At 33.6% G+C, this 22,748-nt stretch overlaps 1 protein-coding gene across 2 annotated transcripts in view; it reads left to right on the forward strand.

Annotated features, from left to right (window-relative positions):
* The window catches only part of GckIII (Germinal centre kinase III), a 228,210-nt gene that overhangs the window by 130,813 nt on the left and 74,649 nt on the right, over positions 1-22,748 (forward strand). Inside the window, exon 1 of one of the 2 annotated variants that reach the window (XM_085816186.1) lies at positions 8,764-10,001. The exons of the other annotated variant lie outside the window; for it this stretch is intronic. Coding sequence (XP_085672312.1) covers positions 9,849-10,001 — 153 coding nt within the window. The 5' untranslated portion in view covers positions 8,764-9,848. Of the gene's footprint in view, positions 1-8,763; positions 10,002-22,748 lie in introns of those variants that run through there. 2 annotated transcript variants of the gene reach the window in all.

Genomic DNA, 22,748 nt, shown 5'->3' on the forward strand with positions numbered 1-22,748 from the left:
CTGCATATTGTGGAGAGATAGTCGAGTTCTAGTTCTTCCGCGAGATGCATGTATAGTATATGAATTATAAAAACTTCTGAGAAACTGGTTTACCTCTACCTGGGGAAAGGCTTGGCTCTTCTTAGCCAGGGGAGCAAGAATGCCGTCCGCGGAAGGTCATTTGGATCGCCGTGACGTGGATTCTGGAAGGGATCAAACTCAAATTAAAAGTTTTGGATCCGAGTCGGTTCAGTTTATTTATCCTCGTGAGTTTGTGATATAATTCTATAAAAGTGCCCGTGGAATTGGTCAGCATTTTGCACTTCGTTCCAGCCATTTAGAATCGGCAAATTTCTGAACGAAAGAACGGATTCCATTGCAGAAAAGTTCCAAAATATACTCTACAAAAAGATCATACAAATCTGCTTAAAAATACGTTGTACAGAGGCTGTTTGCACATGTTTTAGACGATTTTGGTAAGCGGTAATAAAAAATCGTTTGCTGCAAAAGAAGTCATTGCAATTGTACTATGTTTTTAAAAGTCAGAATTATCGTCTGTGGCTTGAAAGTTTTGTTTTTATTCAAAATGGCGAATTTAACAAACCAGTGGTTCGAAGGCTACATTTACGCTCTTTCCGAAGAGAAATATGCATACTCCGTTATCCAAACACGATTTGAGAGTCATGGTTTTGCGATATCTATGGGTAATATCATCAACAAGAAAGGAAAAAAACGTCAAATTGGAGCCTCAAATGGGACAAAAATTCCAAAGAAGTATCCAAGGAAAAAACGGACATCTCCTACTATTGCAAAGGTACGTTGTTTAATGTTAAAAGAAAATCCCCCTAGTCAAAGGACAGTTGCAAAATCATTAAAATGCTCGGTGTCCACTGTAAACAAAACGATAAACGTCGATTTAAATCGTAAGAAATTGAAAAAACGCAATGTGCATCGTCTTCTTCCAAAGCATATCGCTCGACGCAGGACACGCTGCAGAATTCTATATGAGAAACACTTATCCAAAGAAAAATGGAAAACGACTGTCACAATATATGAAGCATGAATGTATGTAAATGATTGTAACAAAAAAAGAGCCATTTATTATCAAAAAAGGGGAGAAAAAAATTAAGTACATGGTCCAAAGAATCGAAAGAAAGTTTTTCTAAGGGATTCATGATAGTTGGTGGTTTTTCTTATAATGGCAAATTAAAAATAAAGAGAGTGCAAAAAATGTCAAGATTACCTCCAAATAGTATCATGAATATATTTATTTTATCGCCAATTTTTCTGAATGAAATACCATCGCTGTGTCCACAGTGCCATCCATCTGTGAGATTCCATCAGGACAAAGCTAGCAGTCGCGCATCAAAATCCACTGTTAATTTCCTAAAAGAAATGGAACAAAAAACTGGTATCTAGGCCATACCCTTCACTGATATCCCTACTAAATCTCCCGATGTGTCACCTACGGATTTTTATGCTTTCGGACTTCTAAAAACTGCATTATCCAAACGTTGTCCCCAAACCCTAACAGAACTCTGGAAAGCTGTTCGGGAGGAATGGGATAGAATATCTCTTCTGCCACTTCAAAAGGCATTATTATCCTGGAAATTGCGGTGTCAGTAGATAGTTCAGAATAAGGGATGTCAAATAGAACATTTAAAACACAAGAATTTTATGTAATTTAGGTGCATTCTAAACAAAGTTCGTAAAGTGCCTACGTTTCATGACGATGTGAAAATTGAGTTTGTAGAGTAAAATCTTGCTGTCCTATAGCCCATTATGTGTCAAAATGACGCGATTTCGTCACAAAATCTAAAATAAAAACAATTCTAATTCGAATTTCGAAAAAATCGCTTCGAGGTGCACTGGCTCTTGTCTAGATGCACGTATGTACCAAATTTCGTAGCCCTGGGTCTATTAGCTTACGCGCAGCACGAACGAAAGACACACACGCACACACACAGACAGACTCTTTCTTTTATTATATTTAGAGATATTTTTTGCAAGATTTAGTAGGACTTAAATTGTTTAACATCTCCTCTACTCCAATTATCGCGATAAAGGTGGTAGAGGATGTAATGTGTTTTGTGTATAGGTGAGATAATTCATTCGAAATGTGTGATGGATTGGAAAACCTGTGAAGCGAATCGAAGAAGAGTTCAAATGCTAAACCCGTTGTAGTCAACAAATGTATTAAAGGGTTACTTATTCTCTTCTGAATAAAAATGAAATAGATGTAACCTTGTTATGCCTGTTCGATAACAAAAATAGATTAATCATCTATGTATTGTCCTACAAAAGACGTTCCGTAGCCCATCTTTCTGATTTCGTTCTTAATTTGTAATTTCCTCTACCACTTATAATTTTTCTGTTCTGCAAAATTCGTCGAAAATGGCATATATTGTTGTTAGGAAGTGGATGAATTGTTAGTCCTAAGGGGCAATTTGCCCAGAAGGATTATTAATTTCGTTTTGGCATTTTGCGTTGATTCATTATAAATGTCGGTTCACTTTTCAAATTGTTGCCACCCAATATCAGAGCCCTGTGTTATATTTAAAGAAATTAAATAATGAAGAATCTGCATAAATGTACGTATGTTTCTCGCATTGTGATAAAACAACGGTACCTAGAGCCATCCGATTTTGAATTACGTAATCTTCTACCCATGTATCTGGAAGCCCTAATTTGGAATTTGTTTTATTATCAATTTCATATTTTGTAACACTTTAAGGAAATTCTGGATTAACAAACTCAACGATTTCAAAGCGAGCCATGGCAACGCAGTACGAAAAAGAAAAAAACTTTTTTATCTCCAGCGCCTCGAGACTGTGTATCGGAAATTCTAAAGATATACTCATTTTAGAATTATTTTGCGATATTGCTGTTGAACTGAATTTTATGGTTTTTAAGTTCGACGAACAGGATATTTAATAAATAAAGGTAACACACAAAATGTTAAGGACGTAATTTAAAATCTGAAATCTTTCAGATTCCCCCCCCCTTGCAGTGTGCATGTACCACTAGTGGTACATAACGTTATTTTATGTGGTAACATTATTTTTGGTGGTACATAACATTATTTGCACGAAGGATGTAAATAGATTTTAAACGAAACTCCTTTAACATTTTATTTGACTGTTTATGATTCAGGTAAAATTTTCCCGTTTTTGCACCTTCGAAAAGACTGCACAGGACGTGTTATTCGTTGCTGGTTTCTTGGAAATCTAGAAATTGGAAGTTGGATAAGAGATTCGTTTGATCCTACTGCATTAAGTAATATTTTAGTTTTAGAAAAAGTTCAGCTCTAGGACAGAAATCTCGCAAATAAGTTAAAAAAATGATATGTAGTTTTGGTTAAAAATAAGCGGTGGATATATTTTCGACGAAGCCATAGAATTTTGAATGTCCTTCAACCCATCATATATCTGCGAAACTGGATTTTCAGACATGCTATTAATGAAAAACAAATATATAGGACACGGCTACAGACTAAACCCGACTTACGCTTCAAATTAATGAAGATAAAAAAAAAAAAAAAAAAAAAAAAAAAAAAAAACGTGTATCGAAACTGGTTACAATGGAACAGGCTCGTTCGTTACATTTATACACATCATCTTCATGTTTCCTATTACATATTATTATCCATTATTTAATACAATATATAATGTATTTATATTTTATTGTAATGTGAAACTCTTATTTACGAATAGTATTGAATAATATAAATTATAAATGTTTTATTCTTTGGTTATGAGCCCTGCATTTAGAATGCACTGATTTTAAATCGGAAATTGCTGTTAGGATCGTGCATGTAATTTTGATTCTTATTTATGTGCCATAAAATTTGAAAGGTTTCAGAACCCCTTAATAATCTGATGGTACTATCATATTTCCTAGTAAAGGAAGTATTGGAATAGTGAAAAATTTCAGGTATCATAATTTCAACGAAAATATCCATTTTGACAGCTATCGGATGGAAGTTAACGATGTTTTTGCATGACATCTGTGCATACGAATTGTAAAATCGATTCAGAAGAGATTCCCCCCCCCTGACATGTGTGCGTACACACATATGTATGTAACTCGCATAACTCAAAAACGAGCAATCGTAGAACATTGAAGTTTTGTATATGGGACTGCCATAACGTATAGTTGTGCACCTCCCATTTTCGTTGTAATCGGCCGCATGAAAACGTATATAAATATACATATATGTATATATTCCCAGTCTGTTACCCGGTTTGCTGAGCTCAGTTTTCTTTTATTCCTATATGTTAGTAAATTGTGTATTAGTATATTTTTATGTGTATTGTTAATAAATTATATATGTTAGTCAGTTGTGCATTTTTTATTTTAAAAGTGATTGAATTATGTTCTTATGTTCCGGTTAATATTTTTATGCCGTTAGTTAACTGCCGGGAGTAATTTTAGAATGATCAGGAATTTAAAAGTTCAAGCGGCGCTAAGCCTAAGGAAGTACATTTTTATGTGTATTCTTAATAAATTATATATGTTAGTCAATTGTGCATTTTTTATGTTAAAAGTGATTGAATTATGCTCTTATGTTCCGGTTAATATTTTTATGCCGTTAGTTAACTGCCTGCAGTAGTTTTAGAATTATCAAGAATTTAAAAGTTTAAGTGGTGCTAAGCCTAACGAGGCTGCCATTTGTTTATATTTGGCATTCTCGAAGTAGACTAGTGAATTAAGTCAGTTTGTACACCAGCTTTAGTGTGTTTTTACCGAGTTGGATCAAAAGTGAGCTCTTAGTTTTGTACACCGAAAAACCTCTCTTGCAGCTGCTGTCCAAATTGCTTGTTTTTTTGCGTAGAAATTATAATTTTATCTGTTAAAAAAAAAAAAAAAAAAAAAACCTGTTTCTAAATGTATTTAATGTTTTATTTTTTCTGTATTTTACAATTTTTTTTATGAAGATGTGTAAAGTTTTTATGTATTTTTGCCGCGCCGCGAAATGAGAAGTGAATTAATTGAATGAGAAGTAGATCTCCAATTAATTTCGAGGAAATAAGTTTAAATGAAATGCGGCAAAAAATGTGTATTAAGTTAATAAATAGGCCGTACAAGAAAGTCACGTAGTGTCCTCATCAGATTTTTATAAGAGCAGCCCAAGACGGTGAAGCACAGGTAAGGGCACTTATAAACTGATGGTCTCTCCGTTGTTATAAAGTTCTGCCCCGGTCCCCGAGAAATCTCTAGTACCTTCCATTTCTCGACATTAATGAAGAGCGTGAGGGACGGATACCGTTACAGTTACATATGTAGATTAATTACAATTATTCAGTCACAATGCAAATTACAGTTATACATGGACAGGACCAAAATGTCGCCAAGTATGCTGACGTTCGGCACTTTCTCGTCAAATTTGGTGATAAAATGAGCCGCCCAAATCGTCTTCATAGTACATTGTATAAAAAATACTAGTTTCTTTAACATTATTTACATATAATTTATTATAATTTCACTAGCATTATTTACATATATACAAAATTAACAACAGCATGTAATTTAATTAATCCGTATAAGAAATGTTTTTCATCATGGGAAATATAGCCCACCAGCGGCCGAGCGATAAAACCGCTAAACACTGGTAGTTCGGTCCGAGGTTCGAATCCCGCGAACGGGCTGGTTGCGCTGCATGGGCGTTTTTGTGGTTTTCCCCATGTGTAACGTGTATACGAGCCAGTTTCCCTTAGAAAGTCCACCACGAATACATCCCTCCCCTTAGGCAGATAGCCTAGTGTGCTTTGCCGTATTCTCAATGCACAATACACTCACCATCATGGGAAATATGGTCTGGTAAATAAACATAAATGCGAAATCATACTTTCTTTGTCCGATACTGGGGGGGGGCAATGTCTAGCTGCAGTTGGAGTTTTTGTTACATTCGGTCATGCGTCAATTGCATTTCATACATTGCATTATTAATTTGCATACATTCTATGATTATTTTCTTCAAGTTTTCAATTATTAGATGTATTTGTAAAATTACTGCACGGTTGCCGCCTACCCAAGTTTCTCATTCTTGCAGTACATTTCAATAACATCGATAGAATCGTTCTTAACGCATTGTACAGATAAAGTTCAGTAAATAGATATACTTGTTCATCGATTACTGTCGAACTCTGAAAACTGTGCTGGATTATTAGACTTTTGGTGGCTAATTTTAATTTAGCAGTAGTCCTTTTAATTCCTCATTTTAATCTGGCTACGTCTCCTTCTTGTCTGAAGTTACTAATAAATGAATTGAAATTGCGTCATCTGAAAATTAATCCACATTACGGCTGCTACGTTTCATTATGGATACTTTTCATCCAATCGCTGCTGAAAATTTAAACAAAGGAACCAAGTCTATAAATATTGCTGTTAGTATTTGCGCAACATTTTATTTTTATTCAGTTTCAACCAGCACTGGCAAATTTTAGGGGCAGTTCCGAAATTGTGAGCGAAAATTCATAATGTGCGTGTTTATACCTTTTTTCATTCTTATATGAAATCGGAACTTTTCTATTTATATTTTGTTGAAATTTACTCAACATTTTAAAACACAATTTATTTTTAAAATGGAAAATGAACACGAAGGAATTTTCGTAATAATTTTATCAGAACTGGTATTTATAAAATTACCCAAACACGTTTTATGCATGGTTTTCACGTTTATTGCATTTCATGTTTTAGTTTATTAGAGTCAAGGGCTTTTTCTTAGCCCAAGGGCCCGGAAGGGCTATTAATTTCGTTTTGGCATTTTGCGTTGATTCACTTTTCAAACTGTTGCCATCAAATATTATCGCACAGTGTTATATTTAAAGAAGTTAAATAATGAAGAATCTGCATAAATGTTTGTATATTTCTTGCATTGCTATAAGACGACGGTATAGGTACCGTAGTTTTACTCGAGCCATCGAATTTTGAATAACGTAATTCTCCACCGAACATGGGAATCTGGCAACCCTAATATGGGATTTGTTTTATTATCAACTTCATATTTTGTAACACTTTAACGAATTTTTGATTAACAACCTCAAAGATTTCAAAGCGAGCAACACTGTACGATATATATATATATATATATGTTACCGTGAAAGACCGAAATTGGAGAATGTCGACTTTCACCGGAGAATGTCAACATTCACCAAATACGTCGGCGAAAGATCGAATATTTCTTTACATTCTTGTACATTCGGACCCTCACGGGTGTATGTCGACAATCAGAGATATGCTCTGGTGTAGGTCGAAAAGAGAGGAGTGTATGTACACGCTGTCACTGCAAAAAGGAAGTGTTCCACAAATAAATGCGGTTGTAAAAGCAAGGGCCTCTTGTGCAATTCAAAGTATCATAATAGTTTAAGTTGTTGCAATAAATAAGATTTGAATCACATAATTTGGTAAGTTTATAACTCCTATTATTTTCCTTTCTTATTTGAATGTACTGTGTGTTTTAAGTTCTTATGTTCTTAAGTTCTTATTCTGAGTCTCAAGGGCGTTTTTTCGCGAATGAATTACGGAGAAGGAAATATAATATTCTTATATGTTCAACGTTCACCATTAGTACGTGGTGAATGTCGACATTCACCGGTGTAAGTCAGAAATAAGAGTATTTAGAAAATATATCGGACATACACAAAGCGACTATGTGAATGTTGACATTCACCGGTGAAAGTCGATATTCTCCAGATTTCGGTGTTTCACCGTAACATATATATATATATCCAGTGAGCGAGACTGTGTTCTAAAGATGTGCTCAATTTAAAATTATTTTGCGATATTACTGTTGAACTGAATTTTATGGTTTAAGTGCGAAGAATATGATATTTAATAAATAAAGGTAACGTAATTTAAAATCTGATTTTTTAGTCCAAAGGGGCTTTGTCCCTGAAGGACTATTGTTTTCGTTTTGCGATTTTGCGTCGGACTCATAAACGTCGGTTCCCTTTTCAAACTGTTGCCACAAAATGTTAGAGTCCTGCATTATATTTGAAGAAATTAAATAATGAAAAATCTGCATAAATGATTGTCTATTTCTCGCATTGTGATAAAACAATGGTACATAGAGCCATCGAATTTTGAATGACGAAATCCTACTGCGAATATGGGCATCTGAAATCCCAAATTTGGAATTTGTTTTATTATAGATTTTATATTTTGTAAAACTTTAACGAATTTTTGATTTACAAACTCAATGCTTTAAAAGCGAGAAATGGCAACGTTATATAAGGGAAAAAGAAAAAAAAAAAAAAAAAAAGTACTTTTATCTCCAGCTCGCGAGACTGTGTATATCGGAAATTCTAAAGATATGCTTAATTTAACATTATTTTGCGATATTGCTCTTGAACTGAATTTTATGGTTTAAGTGCAAAGAACATGATATTTAATAAATAAAGGTAACACTCAAAACGTTAAAAAAACGCCCCTTTGGACGTAATTTAAAATCTGAAACATTTCAGATTTTTTTTTTTTTTTTTCTTTTCTTTTTTCAAGTATGAGTCCTAGCAAAGAATAATTCATTTTGTATGTCGGATGTTTTAGAGATATTTGGTGACGTCCGTCGACAGGAACGTCGCTTTCGATTCTTTATTATTTCGTCATTCCTGCACGTGCCTCCGCAAAGATTCTTCTTCTCTTGAAAGATTGTGCTTCACGTTTTTAATAAAACATGACAAAAAAAAAAAAAAAAAAAAAAGAAAGAAAGAAAGATCGTCTTCAAGGCTGTTCCAGAGATTGTGGGAGCATTCTGCTCTTCGTATTCTCTGTATTTTGTCGTTACCCCGTTCCCTTTTTATCGTCGTCTTAGCAAGTTGACGATTTTGCTGGCAACAGATATCAGAGAGTTCCTCATTCCAATTGTTTCACTCCAGCGATCAGCCCCGAGGCGTTGCGAAGTTGCAGCGCGTATTACTTACTGCGAGTTATGTGTTGTTAGTCGAGTTGTGAGTTGTTTAGCCTACCTACCTACCTACCGAGCTGGCGTTCCATATTCGATCGTCATTTCCTTCCTGACGCAGCTGAAGCTCGTATGTGTCTTTTTTTTCGTCCGCGAAGAAAGGGTACTCTCGCGTTTTGTCGAAGATTTTGATTTTGTTCGTCGTAACGTGGGTTTTTTAATAGAAACGTGACTCAACTGTTGTGTGTGTTCTCTTTCATTCTTCGGCGTGACGTAACGACGTGGGACCCCAGGTATTCTGCCATTGTCCGCACCATCTGGATAAGCGATTGAGAACAGAAGGGACGAAATCTGTCCTAGGGATTACCGGAGGCCCCTTTTCGACAGTTTGCAAGCTGTGTTAGCTGCAACGGATTTAATGTCCGTCGAAGATTGGTAGTTTTAAACTGTTCTTGGAATGTGATGTGCCGGGATATTTCGCATGCATCGGTGCCAGATTTACAGTAATTGAGTTAACTGAATGTAATGCAGATCGAAACAGTTGTGTTTATATCTGTGTCCACCGATACCAGCATATTTTAATGGATTACAAAATTCTGTTTTCGTAGTATAGCAGCATGTCTTCAGTTTTCCTTGCGCGTGTAGTACATACAGATCATGAAAGTGAAATGAAAATGGATGTGTTGTGTCCATGTGCGACTTGCCAAAAGCGCAATCTGTGAGCCACTTGGAATGTGTTGCATCAATTCTGTTTGTCCTCTATCGTCAGTAAATCATTCGATCTGTCGCATGCTTTCAATAACTCCAGTTCCGAATTAAGTTTACAGAAAATATGGTATCAAGGGATTTCTGCCTCATTGAGTTTCAGTTGATTCTCCTGACCAATGATATTCGGTTTGCTTTTTGGAAAGATTGATTCCACTGCCAGTGTCTTTGTCGCGCCAAGTTGTGTTTTTCCGGTCTTCCCATGATCCTCGGCATGCCGACCAGGTTCCACACGCCGGCGAACCGTGGTAATTTTAACAACTGCACGATGCCCCCTGCATGGGGATACCAGCACCAGCCCCAGTTTCTGAAATGGAGGACTTGGGCACAGCCAGCACGTCCATCCCATTCTTTGGTGAGTAATGCTTTCCATTTTGAAAGATAAGTCAATGTTTGCGTGTTTCATAGATAATAATGGCGCTCAGTTAATATTAATTAGTGGTAACGTTACCTGTTCGGGACGTTCATTAATTCTATGTGATAATTGGAATTTAATGAAGCCATCCCATTCTTTGGTGAGTAATGCTTTCCATTTTGAAAGATAAGTCAATGTTTGTCTGTTTCATAGATAATAATGGCGCTCAGGTAATATTAATTAGTGGTAACGTTACCTGTTCGGGACGTTCATTAATTCTATGTGATAATTGGAATTTAATGAAGCCATCCCATTCTTTGGTGAGTAATGCTTTCCATTTCGAAAGATAAGTCAATGTTTGTGTGTTTCATAGATAATAATGGCGCTCAGTTAATATTAATTAGTGGTAACGTTACCTGTTCGGGACGTTCATTAATTCTATGTGATAATTGGAATTTAATGAAGCCATCGCATTCTTTGGTGAGTAATGCTTTCCATTTTGAAAGATAAGTCAATGTTTGTGTTTCATAGATAATAATGGCGCTCAGTTAATATTAATTAGTGGTAACGTTACCTGTTCGGGACGTTCATTAATTTTATGTGATAATTGGAATTTAATGAAGCTAGATAAGCGACAAGTTGTCCCGTTCTGCTCGTTCTGATTTTTAACCTAAAGGACGTTAGCGCAGATGGAGTATTAATTTCGTTTTGGCATTTTGCGTCGGTTCACTATAAATGTCAGTTCACTTTTCAGATTGTTGCCACCGAATATTAGAGCTCTGCATAATATTTAAAGAAATTAAATCATGAAGAATCTGCATGGATATATGTATGTTTCTCCCGTTGTGATAAAATGATGGTACCTAGAGCCATCCAATTTTGAATAACGTATGTTTACATCCGAAAATGACCATCTGAAAGCCCTAATTTGGAATTCGTTTTATTATCGATTTCATATTTTATAACGCTTTACTTTTTGATTCACAAACTCATCGATTTTAAGGCAATCAGTGGCAGCACTGTTAAAAAAAATTATCTCCAGCGCGCGAGACTCTGTATCGGAAATTCTAAAGGTATGCTCATTTAAAAATTATTTTTCGATTCATCCGTTAAATTGAATTTTATGGTTTAAGTGCGAAGAAGATGACATTTAATAAATAAAGGTAACTCACGAAACGTTAAAGAAAGAGTCCCTTTGGGCGTAACATAAAAACCTGAAAGCTTTCAGATTTTATTATTATTATTATTTTTTTTAATTTGCTTTTTCAGTTACATTTTTTATTACTTCTTTGCACGAAGTACTATAATCGCGAAAAATTTCGGGTATCGTATATCAGTGGAAATATGATATTCCAATTTGACAGTTCCCGAACCCATTTGGACGACTTTTTTTTTTCTTACGTCTGAGGCATACGCCAAATTACAGAAGTGTTTTAAATAACGAAGATATTCGTGTTTTAACAATTTCCAATTGAAAAAAAAAGTAATAAACTTTGCAGAAATAACGAAATCTAACTTTGAATGCGTCTCAGTTGCAGTATATTTTGATCTCCTATTTTGGAAAGCTTTATAATTCCTATGAAAATGTAAAGATACAAGAAGTTTGATTGGCTACAACAAGAACTGACCAGGATATTTAATTCTAAAGTTTGCGATTTTTTATGTCATTTTCAACTTGTCTAGAGGGATCGGCTCAGTAAGTTAGAATAACTCGAGAAAATACTTTAAATGAAGTGCAGCAAAAATTCTAAATTTAATAGGCCGTGCTAGGAAGTCATGTGGCGTCCACATCATATTTTGTAAAAAAAGTTACCTAAAATACTTATAAAAAAGAAGAAAGGATTTTAATGAATACAGCTAATGTAGTTTCACGGGTCCAGCTAGTAATTAATAATAGTAGAGGAGAAATACTGTGTTTATTGCTTTTAAACCTCTTAGTTTGTTAATTAAATACAAAATAAATTTCAGAGAAAAATTAAATATCTTTCTGTTTGCCAAATGGTATATATATATATATATTTGAATTTAACAAATATTCTCTATTATATAAAGCTAATTTAAATTTTAAACTGTGATAATTTAATTGTACACACACACAAAAAAGATGAATTATTGCTGCGAATTTATTTGCAATATCATTTAAATTCAGAAAACATATGCAAATTAAGTGCAAGTATCTAAATACATGATAAAATATTTAATAATCCTAAAAGGGACAAAAATATTTTAATTAGGGAAGTAGAATTTTTTTTTCTTTCTTTCTACCGCTTAGTTTGGTGATTAAATTCGAAATACAAGTGTTCGAAATATTGCGTTTCGCCGAGTGGCAGCACACTTCTTTTATTTATATCGCTGGTTTCTTAATCAAAAGTTCTTTAAATTCGCTCAAAATATTAAATAAGTAAAAATCCAATTCACAATTCTGGCTTTGAGACGCACATGTTATGGTGGAAGACTTTCTGTATTCAAAACTGGGTTATTTATTCTATGTGCTGCCATTTTCTGACAATGCGAGAAACATTCATACATAATGTACGGATTTGTCATTTTTTAATAATCGGGATTTGGATTATGGAGTTTGAAGTGTTTCTGAGATTTAAAATAATTCTTTAAAGATCAGCACAAAGCAGATTTAAAGTAATTATATCTTTCACAGCGAGTAAACCGTACAAATTTGCTGTTTTTCAAAATAACAGTAAATGCAATCAATGCCACTAACATCGCATGAGTAGTCCGAAGTGAGCCACACCCTCAGCAGAAAGTCAGCTCAAAGGCATCGCCATATATATCTGCAAAGAATGTAAAGGTAGAAATTTAGAAATCGAACTTTTTTCAGAGAGCGGTGTGATCGAGGACCCTATACAACGATTAACTACTATTAACATAGCATAATAATTAGGGTTTTATATTAGAGATGACGTAATATAATTGAACTCCCAAAAATAATTGTTTGGTTTTTTTTTTTTTTTTCTTCATTAATATTTCGTATTAGACTATTGATTTCTTTCTAAATGTTTCATAATTACTACTTTCATTTTGGCAACAATTGTCAGTAAAATTCTGACATCGATAAAAAATGAAACGTGTGGCAAAACTACGATTCGAATACTTTTCCCAGAACTTTTATTTCCGTCTCGCTTGTCATTTGATGATTTAATCAGAAATCCATCTTGTCCTTTAATTGCGGAACCATATTCGATACAGAATCAAAATGCGGGTTCAATTAAAATTCTTTTCCCGTATTAATTGAGAACTGTGATTTATCAGCATTTATAATTTTGGCAGACGATCCCAAATAAACTGGTATTTTCTCGTGCATGATCTATGATTTTCTTTATTGCGTAGATGTTCAAATTTGCAGAATGTAATTAACAAGTAAAAGGAAAGCTAGCTGTCATATGATATTGTTGTCATTTAGTGAACTAGCCTCTGAAAATAGTTCTTTTTTTTAAAAAAAAAAGAAAAAAATATATATAGCGTAATTTCTTAAAAAAAGTATTATTTATAATTAGACATCTCATTATTTAAATGCATTTTTATTTAAATTGCTCAGATTAAAAAGGAGAAAAAGCATTGTTAAGAACTTTGTTTATTGGTTTTAAATCGTTTAATTACATCTCATTATTTAAATGCATTTTTATTTAAATTGCTCAGATTAAAAAAGAGAAAAAGCATTGTTAAGAACTTTGTTTATTGGTTTTAAATCGTTTAATTACATCTCATTATTTAAATGCATTTTTATTTAAATTGCTCAGATTAAAAAAGAGAAAAAGCATTGTTAAGAACTTTGTTTATTGGTTTTAAATCGTTTAATTACATTTCATTATTTAAATGCATTTTTATTTAAATTGCTCAGATTAAAAAAGAGAAAAAGCATTGTTAAGAACTTTGTTTATTGGTTTTAAATCGTTTAATTACATCTCATTATTCAAATGCATTTTTATTTAAATTGCTCAGATTAAAAAAGAGAAAAAGCATTGTTAAGAACTTTGTTTATTGGTTTTAAATCGTTTAATTTGTTGCTGAGTAACTTTTCGGTTTAAATTTAACTGAATTTGCAAGTTAAATCTTTTACTCTTTGCCGAACGGTAAGACGCTAGTGCTCGGAAGATAAAAGTATTTCATTTCAAGGAATGGCAACATATTGCTCTCATATAGCCGAGTTTGTCGATTAAAATTGTAAGATAAATGAATAGCTTAACATTTTGCCAAATAGCAAAAGAACTTTCATTTCGAATAGTGTTGCCAGTGCTGGTTTTTAAGTCGCAGAGTTAATCAAAAATTAATTTAGATTGTAGAAAATATGAAATAAATAAAAATCAAATCCTAGCTTCGAAGTGCGCATGCTCGGGTGGAGATTTGTGTATGTTCAAAACTGAGTGGCTGTAGGTATCGTCGATTTTGCACCATGCGAGGAACCAAGGCTGTGGAGTCGGTAGGAAAAATGACCGACTCCAACTCCTAGAATGTTAAAAGAATCCGACTCCGCCTCCCTCATATATATATATATGTATGTAAACATATACACATGGGTTATAGCTTGTTTTTACTTCCTTGTACGAAGTAAAAAGGAAATATTGTAATCGCGAAAAGTTTCAGGCAGCATATTTCAACGAAAATATCCAATTTGACCGCTATCGAATGCAATTTAACGATGTTTTTGCGTCATATCTGTACGTAAGGACAGAATAAAATACTCTTTTCCTTCCCCCCCCCCCAAAAAAAAAAAAAAGCTTTAAAATGAATTCTGAAGAGAATTTTTCGTGGCGTCTGTACGTGCGTACGTACGTATCTCGCATAACTCAAAAACGAGTAGCCTCAGAACGTTGAAATTTTGTATATAGGACTGATATTATAATATATAACATGTAGATGTGCACTTCGTATTTTGGTTGCAATCGGCAGCACCAAACGTATATAAATATATTTATATATATATCCACTCTGTTACCCGGCTCAGTGATCTCAGTTTCTTTACCCTTATATGTTTGTAAATTGTACATTTCTTGCTTTAAAAATGATTGAATTATGTTGTTTTTATCATCCGGTTAAGGATTTTATGCCTTTAGTAAATCTGTGCGCAATATTTTTAGAATTATCAGCAATTTTAAAGTTGTTTAATTGCTGCCAAGCCTGTTTTTAATGGCGGCCATTGATGTTTACATTTGAAACAGGAGACTAGTGGATTCGTTGCCAATCTAGAGAAACTTAGCTTCGCAACAACAAAGATAACGCATTCATTTATTATTGCCAATTAAATCATGCTTAATTCTTTCTGGAATTTTTTCGAGGAAGTAAGCGTTTGAGATTTACTTCGTAATTTTTAATATAGATATTTTGAGTTTTTATGTATTTTTGCCTTTTTGCGAAATGAGAACTGAATTAATTAAATGTAAAATACTCAATCGTCTGTGAAAAACTGTTTCTTTTTTTGTTTTGTTTGCTTAATTTCTTTTATACATAGTTCTAGCTTTATTATAGTATTTGAATAGAACACGTGGCAACGATTAGATAATTCTTTAAATGATATACATTTTGTGCATTCTCAGTTATAATATGAATGAAATATAATACTGTTAAGTAGACCTAGCGCCAGAGTGTCGCTATGGTAAACAAAGTGAATTTTAAAGAATGCATTTATTCTATTGTGTTTTATGCGCTGTCGGCGAAGTAGGTTTAATTCAATCTAATAAGTTTAAATAAAATGCAAGAAAAAATGCGTATAATTTAATATTCCGTACAAGGAAGTCTTGTGGTGTACACATCAGATTTTTTTTAATATAAAAGAAGTAATAGATGCTACAGAAAATTGATGGCATAGCAAATTATTTATATTAATTAGCATTTATTATGAAATGGAAAAACTGGCATTAGTTATTTCTAAGAAATAGTATAGCTTCGGCAAGATCTTATTTGTTGGACGACCATAGATCCGATTTGATAAACTTCAGAACTGAGAAGAGTCTTTCCACACTGACTTGAGTAGGAAGAAGAGCTGTTACTGTTATGACTACTTCTTTCAACTTTTCAGGATAGATTTTTATAAGTTCTAAAAGAGGTGTCTTGCAAGCGCAATCCTATTTCTCTATTTCTTAAAGGCTGTGTATAAATCTTTTTATTTTTTCATTTTTATATCTAAAAGCTCTCGGTTCTTTATTTTCATTCCCTTTTAGCCTTTTCAATATTATCCAAAAATATTTCTCAAAATCTAATTCATCACTGAAAGGGGATGATAGTGACTTAATTGCAATGTCTGCAGTTTGACTGTCCTGATTCGAATGGTTACAGCCGAAAACATCGCGGCAAAAACATCGCGGACGAAAACGTCGCGGAGAAAACAACGCAAGGCAAAAACGTCGTGAAAACATCGCAACGAGAAAACATCGCAGTTCTAAAACATCGTGGTACAAAACATCGTCGTCGAAAATAAAGCGGTTCAAAAACTTCGCAGTTTAAAAACGTCGTCGTCGAAAATATCGTGGTAAAAAGTAAAGTATCTACAAATCATCGCATGACGATAACATCGCAGACATGCTTCTTTCAGGCTTTAATAACTGTAAATGGATATTCCCATATTGATTTGTGATCGCAAGATGGAAAGAAGGATAATTTTTACTTTCATACTTTTTATTAACTAATAAATTTTTGCTGAGAAAATAAGAATGAAATTTAAGCATAGAAAATTAATGCAACTTGTAGCACTTAATAGAATTTTAAACCGACATAGTTAACTAACAAAGGCCATTAATAAATAATTTTTATAAAGTTTTTACTGGTAATTTTTCATGAAAAGTTATAATCTATAATTTGCATTGAATTTTTTATGCTTAAGTTTCCTTCTTACTTTTTCAGCAAACAATTATTAGTTAATAAAATATGTGAAAATAAAAATTATCCTTCTTTACATACTGCGCTCACAAATCATTATGGGAATATCCATTTACAATAATTAAAACCTGAAAAAAGCATGTCTGCGAAGTTATCGTCATGCGATGATTTGTAGATACTTTATTTTTTACCACGATATTTTCGATGACGATGTTTTTAAACTGCGAAGTTTTTGAACCGCTTTATTTTCGACGACGATGTTTTGTACCACGATGTTTTAGAACTGCGATGTTTTCTCTTTGCGATGTTTTCTCCCACGATGTTTTGTAGCACGACGTTTTCGCCTTGCGTTGTTTTCTCCGCGACGTTTTCGTTCGACGTTTCGTTCGACGTTCGCGATGTTTTTGCCGCGATGTTATCGGCGGACACCGATTCGAATTCTCCAATTGTTCTGAGAATAATTTCATTCTTAATGAAAGTGCATAGATGGCTTTCTTTGCGGTTTTAATTTGTTTGTCGTCTAAGAAAATTCGGTGTTTCGGATCTGCATATATTGAACCCAGCAAGATCTATTGTCTAGTTTCTCTTTTCTCTTCTTTGAAGAAATGATTCCTTCTGCAATAAGCCCTCCATTTCAGAAAAAACAAACATCGCATTCTTCCATTCTCGCCTCCTGTTAATTCTTCAGATTGCAGCTTTTTTGTGGCTATATATGGTGAAGAAAGAAGAATTTCTAATTCTGCAAGATCATTCCACAATCTTTCTGCTAAGGAAACATTAGGGTTATTTATATCATCTAAGTTCTGAATTCTAACAATCTCTTTATCATCGAATATGTGCTTCTTTTTCCAATCCTTGCTTGATCGATAATTGCTCCTTTTCCTGCTCGCTTCCTAAGAATGGCATCCATTTTGGGAGTTCTTGCTGCTATTGCTGCTTACCTAAATTTACCAGTGAAATTTGTTAACTAAATGAAGCAAGTTAAATGAAACAGTTTATCATTAAAGGCAAATATCACATCCATCCTCCTTCCTTATATTTATTTATTAACATGTCAATAAAATAGAAAATAACTGTTTATTAATGTATATAGTCCATATATAAAAATAATAACTCAGCTTGTCAGTAATTTTTTTTCAACTCATTTTAATTTCATTTCAAATTCAAACTGTCCAACAAAAACTGGTGTCGGAGTCGACCTGTTTTTAGTGACTCCAGCTCCGATTCCTTTTTACCCCAAAATCTGCCCGAATCCATGACTCCGACTCCAGAGCCCTACGAGTAACATACGTACGTATGTGCACATTTTTCATTATGTAAGAAAAAGAGATAGCAATAAATCTTTAAGGGAATCAATATTACGACGATTCGATTCCCATTTAAGGAATCATTTTTGGCAATTTGAAATTCATTTTTAATGGCAACTTGCAGTCTCATCGTCCATTGTGAGCAGTAAATGATTAATAGAGCTCTTTTTTGGGAGGGTAAGGAGAAGACGGGATAGTTACAGTTAAAAAATCTGTCGAAAATATGTGGTTTGTGTATATATGCCGGTTTTTAGCCCAAAGTGCGTTGGCCCACAATGGCTGTTAATTTCAAAACGGCATTTTGCGTCGATTCACTTTTCAAACTGTTGCCACCAAATATTATCGACATGAAACTAAGTAATGAAGATAATAAAACTAAATAGTTTAAAGAAACTAAGTAATAAAGAATCTGCATGAATGTTTCTCTCATTGTGAAGAAACAATGGTACCTAGAGCTATCGAATTTTAAATAACTAGTCCTCCAACCGAACGTGGGCACTTGGAAGCCCGAATTATGAATTTCGAATTTGTTTTATTATCTACTTCAAATTTTGTGAAACTTTAACGAATTGTTGATTAACAAACTTAACGATTTGAAAGAGAGCGATGGCAACGTTGTGCAGGGGGGGGACTTTTTATCTCCAGCGAGCGAGATTGTGTCGGATATTCTAAAGATATCCTCTTTTTAAATATTTTATGAAATTGCTGTTGAATTGAATTTTATATGTTTTAAGGGCGAAGAACATGATATTTAATCAATAAAGGTAACACACAAAAAACGTTATAAAAAAATCTTACTCATTTTTTCTTGCATTTCGTTTAAACTTATTGGATTGAATTAAATCTACTTAATAAAGTAGATTTAATTACTTAATAAAGTAGATTTAACTACTTAATAAAGTAGATTAATCTACTTAATAAAGTAAATTTAAGCGCATAAACCACAATAGAATAAAAGCATTTTTTAAAATTCCCTCTATTTGTTTACTATAGCGACACTTTGGCGCTAGGTTCACTTAACAGTATTATATTTCGTTCATATTATAACTCAGCATGCGCAAAACTTATATCATTTAAAGAATTATCGAGTCTTTGACACATGTTCTATTCAAATACTATAATAAAGCTAGAACAATGTATAAAAGAAATTAAGCAAACAAAACAAAAAGAAACATTTTTTCACAGACGATTGAGTATTTCACATTCAATAAATTCAGTTCTCACTTCGCGACAAGGCGAAAACACATAAAAACTCAAAATATCTGTATTAAAAATTGCAAAGTAAATAAATCTTAAACACTTATTTCCTCGAAAAAATTCCAGAAAGGGTTAAGCATGATTTAATACGCAATAATAAATGAAGGCGTTATCTTTGTTGTTGCGAAGCTACGTTTCTCTAGATTGGCAACAAATCCACTACTCTGCTGTTTCAAATGTAAACAATCAATGGCCACCATCAAAAAAAGGGCTTAGGGGCACTTAAACAACTTTAAAATTGTTGATAATTGTAAAGATATTGCACACAGATTTACTAAAGGCATAAAAACCTCAACCGGAAGATAAGAACAACATAATTCAATCATTTTTAAAGCAAAAAATGTACAATTTACAAACATACTCGTATAAGAGTAAAGAAACTGAGATCAATGAGCCGGGTAATAGAATGGATATATATATCTAATATATATCTAAATATATTTATATAAGTTTGGCGCCGCCGATTGTAACCAGAAAACGAGGTGCACATCTACATGTTATAACAGTCCTCTGTACAAAATTTCAACGTTCTGAGGCTACTCGTTTTTGAGTTATGCGAGATACGTACGTACGTACAGACGCCACGAAAAAGTCTCTTCAGAATTCATTTTAAAGCAGTTTTATAATTTTTTTGGAGGAAAAGAGGCTTTTTATTCTGTCCTTACGTACAGATATCACGCAAAAACATCCTTAAATTGCATTCGAAAGCGGTCGAAATGGATATTTTCGTTGAAATATGCTGCCTGAAAGTTTTCGCGATTACAATATTTCCTTTTTACTTCGTACAAGGAAGTAAAAACGCCTTTTTGGGCGTAATCTGAAAGGTTTCAGATTTTTTTTTGGGGGGGGGGTAATGATTTAAATTAAAAATCGCAGTTGCATGTTTAAATAGGTAAAGCAGAACAATCTGAAACCATGCTAAGTAAAACAAAAAAGATAAAAAGAAAGAAGATTAAATTAGGGTATTGTGCATACAAGGTGGTTGAAGATGAGGGAGTCTGCCCACTCCTTGAATGAATGGCAAGCGTAATGTATGCAAATTAGATGTACATTGGACGACCCTCGAAAGAAAGAAAACTGTTACGTTGCGTGTTAAGGGAAGTTTTGCCAAGCTGGAAGATTCGAAGTGATGCTCTATTTGATAAGTCCATAAATTGCCCCTTGTTTTGGAACTGGGCTGTAATTCTTGGCCTACTACTCCGCATGAGAGTGATCCCATCATGCAGTAACGGGTCATGAATGACAGAGTATACTGCTAGCGCAGAAAGTACTCATGTGTTTGTTTGTTGTTAAGATGCGTGAAACTTATCGCTCAGCAAATACTTGGAAGTGTTAGCTTTAGAATAACAATGCCTTTGCATTTCTTTCTTTAATTTTTTTTTAAAGCTCCACACTTGCTATTAGTTTTGGTTCTCGCCTTTTTTATCCGCATCACTTTTCAAATAAAAGGATGTTGCCACCGGATATTATCGCCATGTATTGTTTTGAACGAAATAAAGTAGCGAGTATAAAAAATGCATTACTACAGTGCTTAACTTTCGAAAGATATGGTAAATAAAGATTCTAAAGATTATGTTTTTAAATATTTTGTGATTTTGCTGTGGTCTTATGTGTGGCGCTGTTTTATTAGAATATTATTCAGTAGGTCATCTTGTTAAGAAAACTGAACATTGATGTGATGAACTGGGAAAAGGCCGGAAAATTTATTGGCAACACTTAATATACTGTATTGGGAATTCCAAAGATATACTGCTTTTGGAAAATTTGTGATTTTGTTGTGGAATTTTATGTGGCTTAAGAGGACAGAAAGCGATGTTGAATAATAAAGTTAAAAAAACAAAGGAAGTCGTTTTTGTGGAAAGGAAACTAAGAGCGAGTAGGTGAACTGAAAACCCAGCGAGAGAGCATTAAAAAAAAAAAAAAAAAAAAAAAAAGAGTAAAAAATCTCCTAGTGCGACTTAAAATTTTCCTCTTTTTTTACGGTGTGTGTTTTTAGACAGGGCGTGCACGTGCACATCAACAGAAGTTAAAAAATCATTGATTTTTCTTTAAAATTAACATTTATTTATGTGTGCTTATGAACGAGAGGGGAGAAACAAAAGTGTGGGCTATGTATCCATTTTTAATACTTTAAATCAATGAATTCAAAATGTAGTTAAAAGTATGGAAAAGTAACTATCTCTCCTTTTGTTCCCACTTAAACTATAAAATTCAATTCAACAGCAATATCGCAAAATAATTTAAAAAGAGCATATCTTTAAAATTTCCGATACACAGTTTCGCTCTGGAGATAAAAATGCCTTCACCCCCCCCCCCCCCCGTACAAGCGTTAGTAAGCGTTGCTCGCTTTGAAATCGTTGAGTTTCTTAATCAAAAATTCATAAATACTTTACAAAACAGGAAATAGATAATAAAACAAATTCCAAATTTGGGCTTCCAGATGCCCATATTCGGGTGGAGACGTACGTTATTCAAAATTGGATAGCTCTAGGTACCGTTGCTTTATCACAATGCGAGAAGCATACGTATACATTCATGCAGATTCTTCAATATTTAAAATTTTTTTTAAATATAATACAAGGCTCTAATATTTGGTGGCAACAATTTGAAAAGTGATTCAGACTTTTAACGTTTTCGACGCAAAATGCCAAAACGAAATTAAGAGCTCTTCTCAGCTAACGCCCTGTGGGCTAAAAATATTTGCTGCATTTAAAGACAATATTTAAAACTTTTAAAATGTAATCATAATGATGATGTTTTTGTTTGCGTTATATTTTCTGTCTCCCTTTTGCGCTATGAATGGTTGAATACTGCTCGAGTATAGAATAAATAATGTGCATTTGGTCCAAAAAGTAGATTATGTTGCTAGTCATGGCGTGTGGCCCGCAAGCGGAGCCAAATTGAATTAATGAAACACGTGTTATTTAAATCTTGTGCATCCCCGTGCTGCATCTGGAAGAACTTTTCATTTCCTCCTGCCGCGGTTAGCATTGTGAGGTAACCGTACGCCGAGGACGAACCAGTTGGGCTGGAAATGCTACTTCAACAGATGCCTCCCAACATTTGGAACAACTTTTTATTATTTATTTGATATGCATTTATTATTATTATTTTTTAAATCTTTTTTTTTTTTTTCTTTTTAATCTTCCTGGATGGAATGCACTTTTTTTACCCTACCCACGTTGAAATTGTTTTGTCTTTGCCTTTTTCATTAATGACTTCTGTTGAGTTTATAGTTCGAATGTAAACAAACAAGGCTTTACCTAATATGGTTTTGTAACTTTATTTCGTTATTTGTGGTATTTTATTTGCATCTGAAGGAACAATAAATATTTGTTGAAAGGAAGGAAATAAT

The sequence above is a fragment of the Stegodyphus dumicola genome, chromosome 4 (genome assembly GCF_044657685.1).
Source record: "Stegodyphus dumicola isolate Sdum_Otavi_A_Nest chromosome 4, ASM4465768v1".
In the NCBI taxonomy this organism is placed as follows: domain Eukaryota; kingdom Metazoa; phylum Arthropoda; class Arachnida; order Araneae; family Eresidae; genus Stegodyphus; species Stegodyphus dumicola.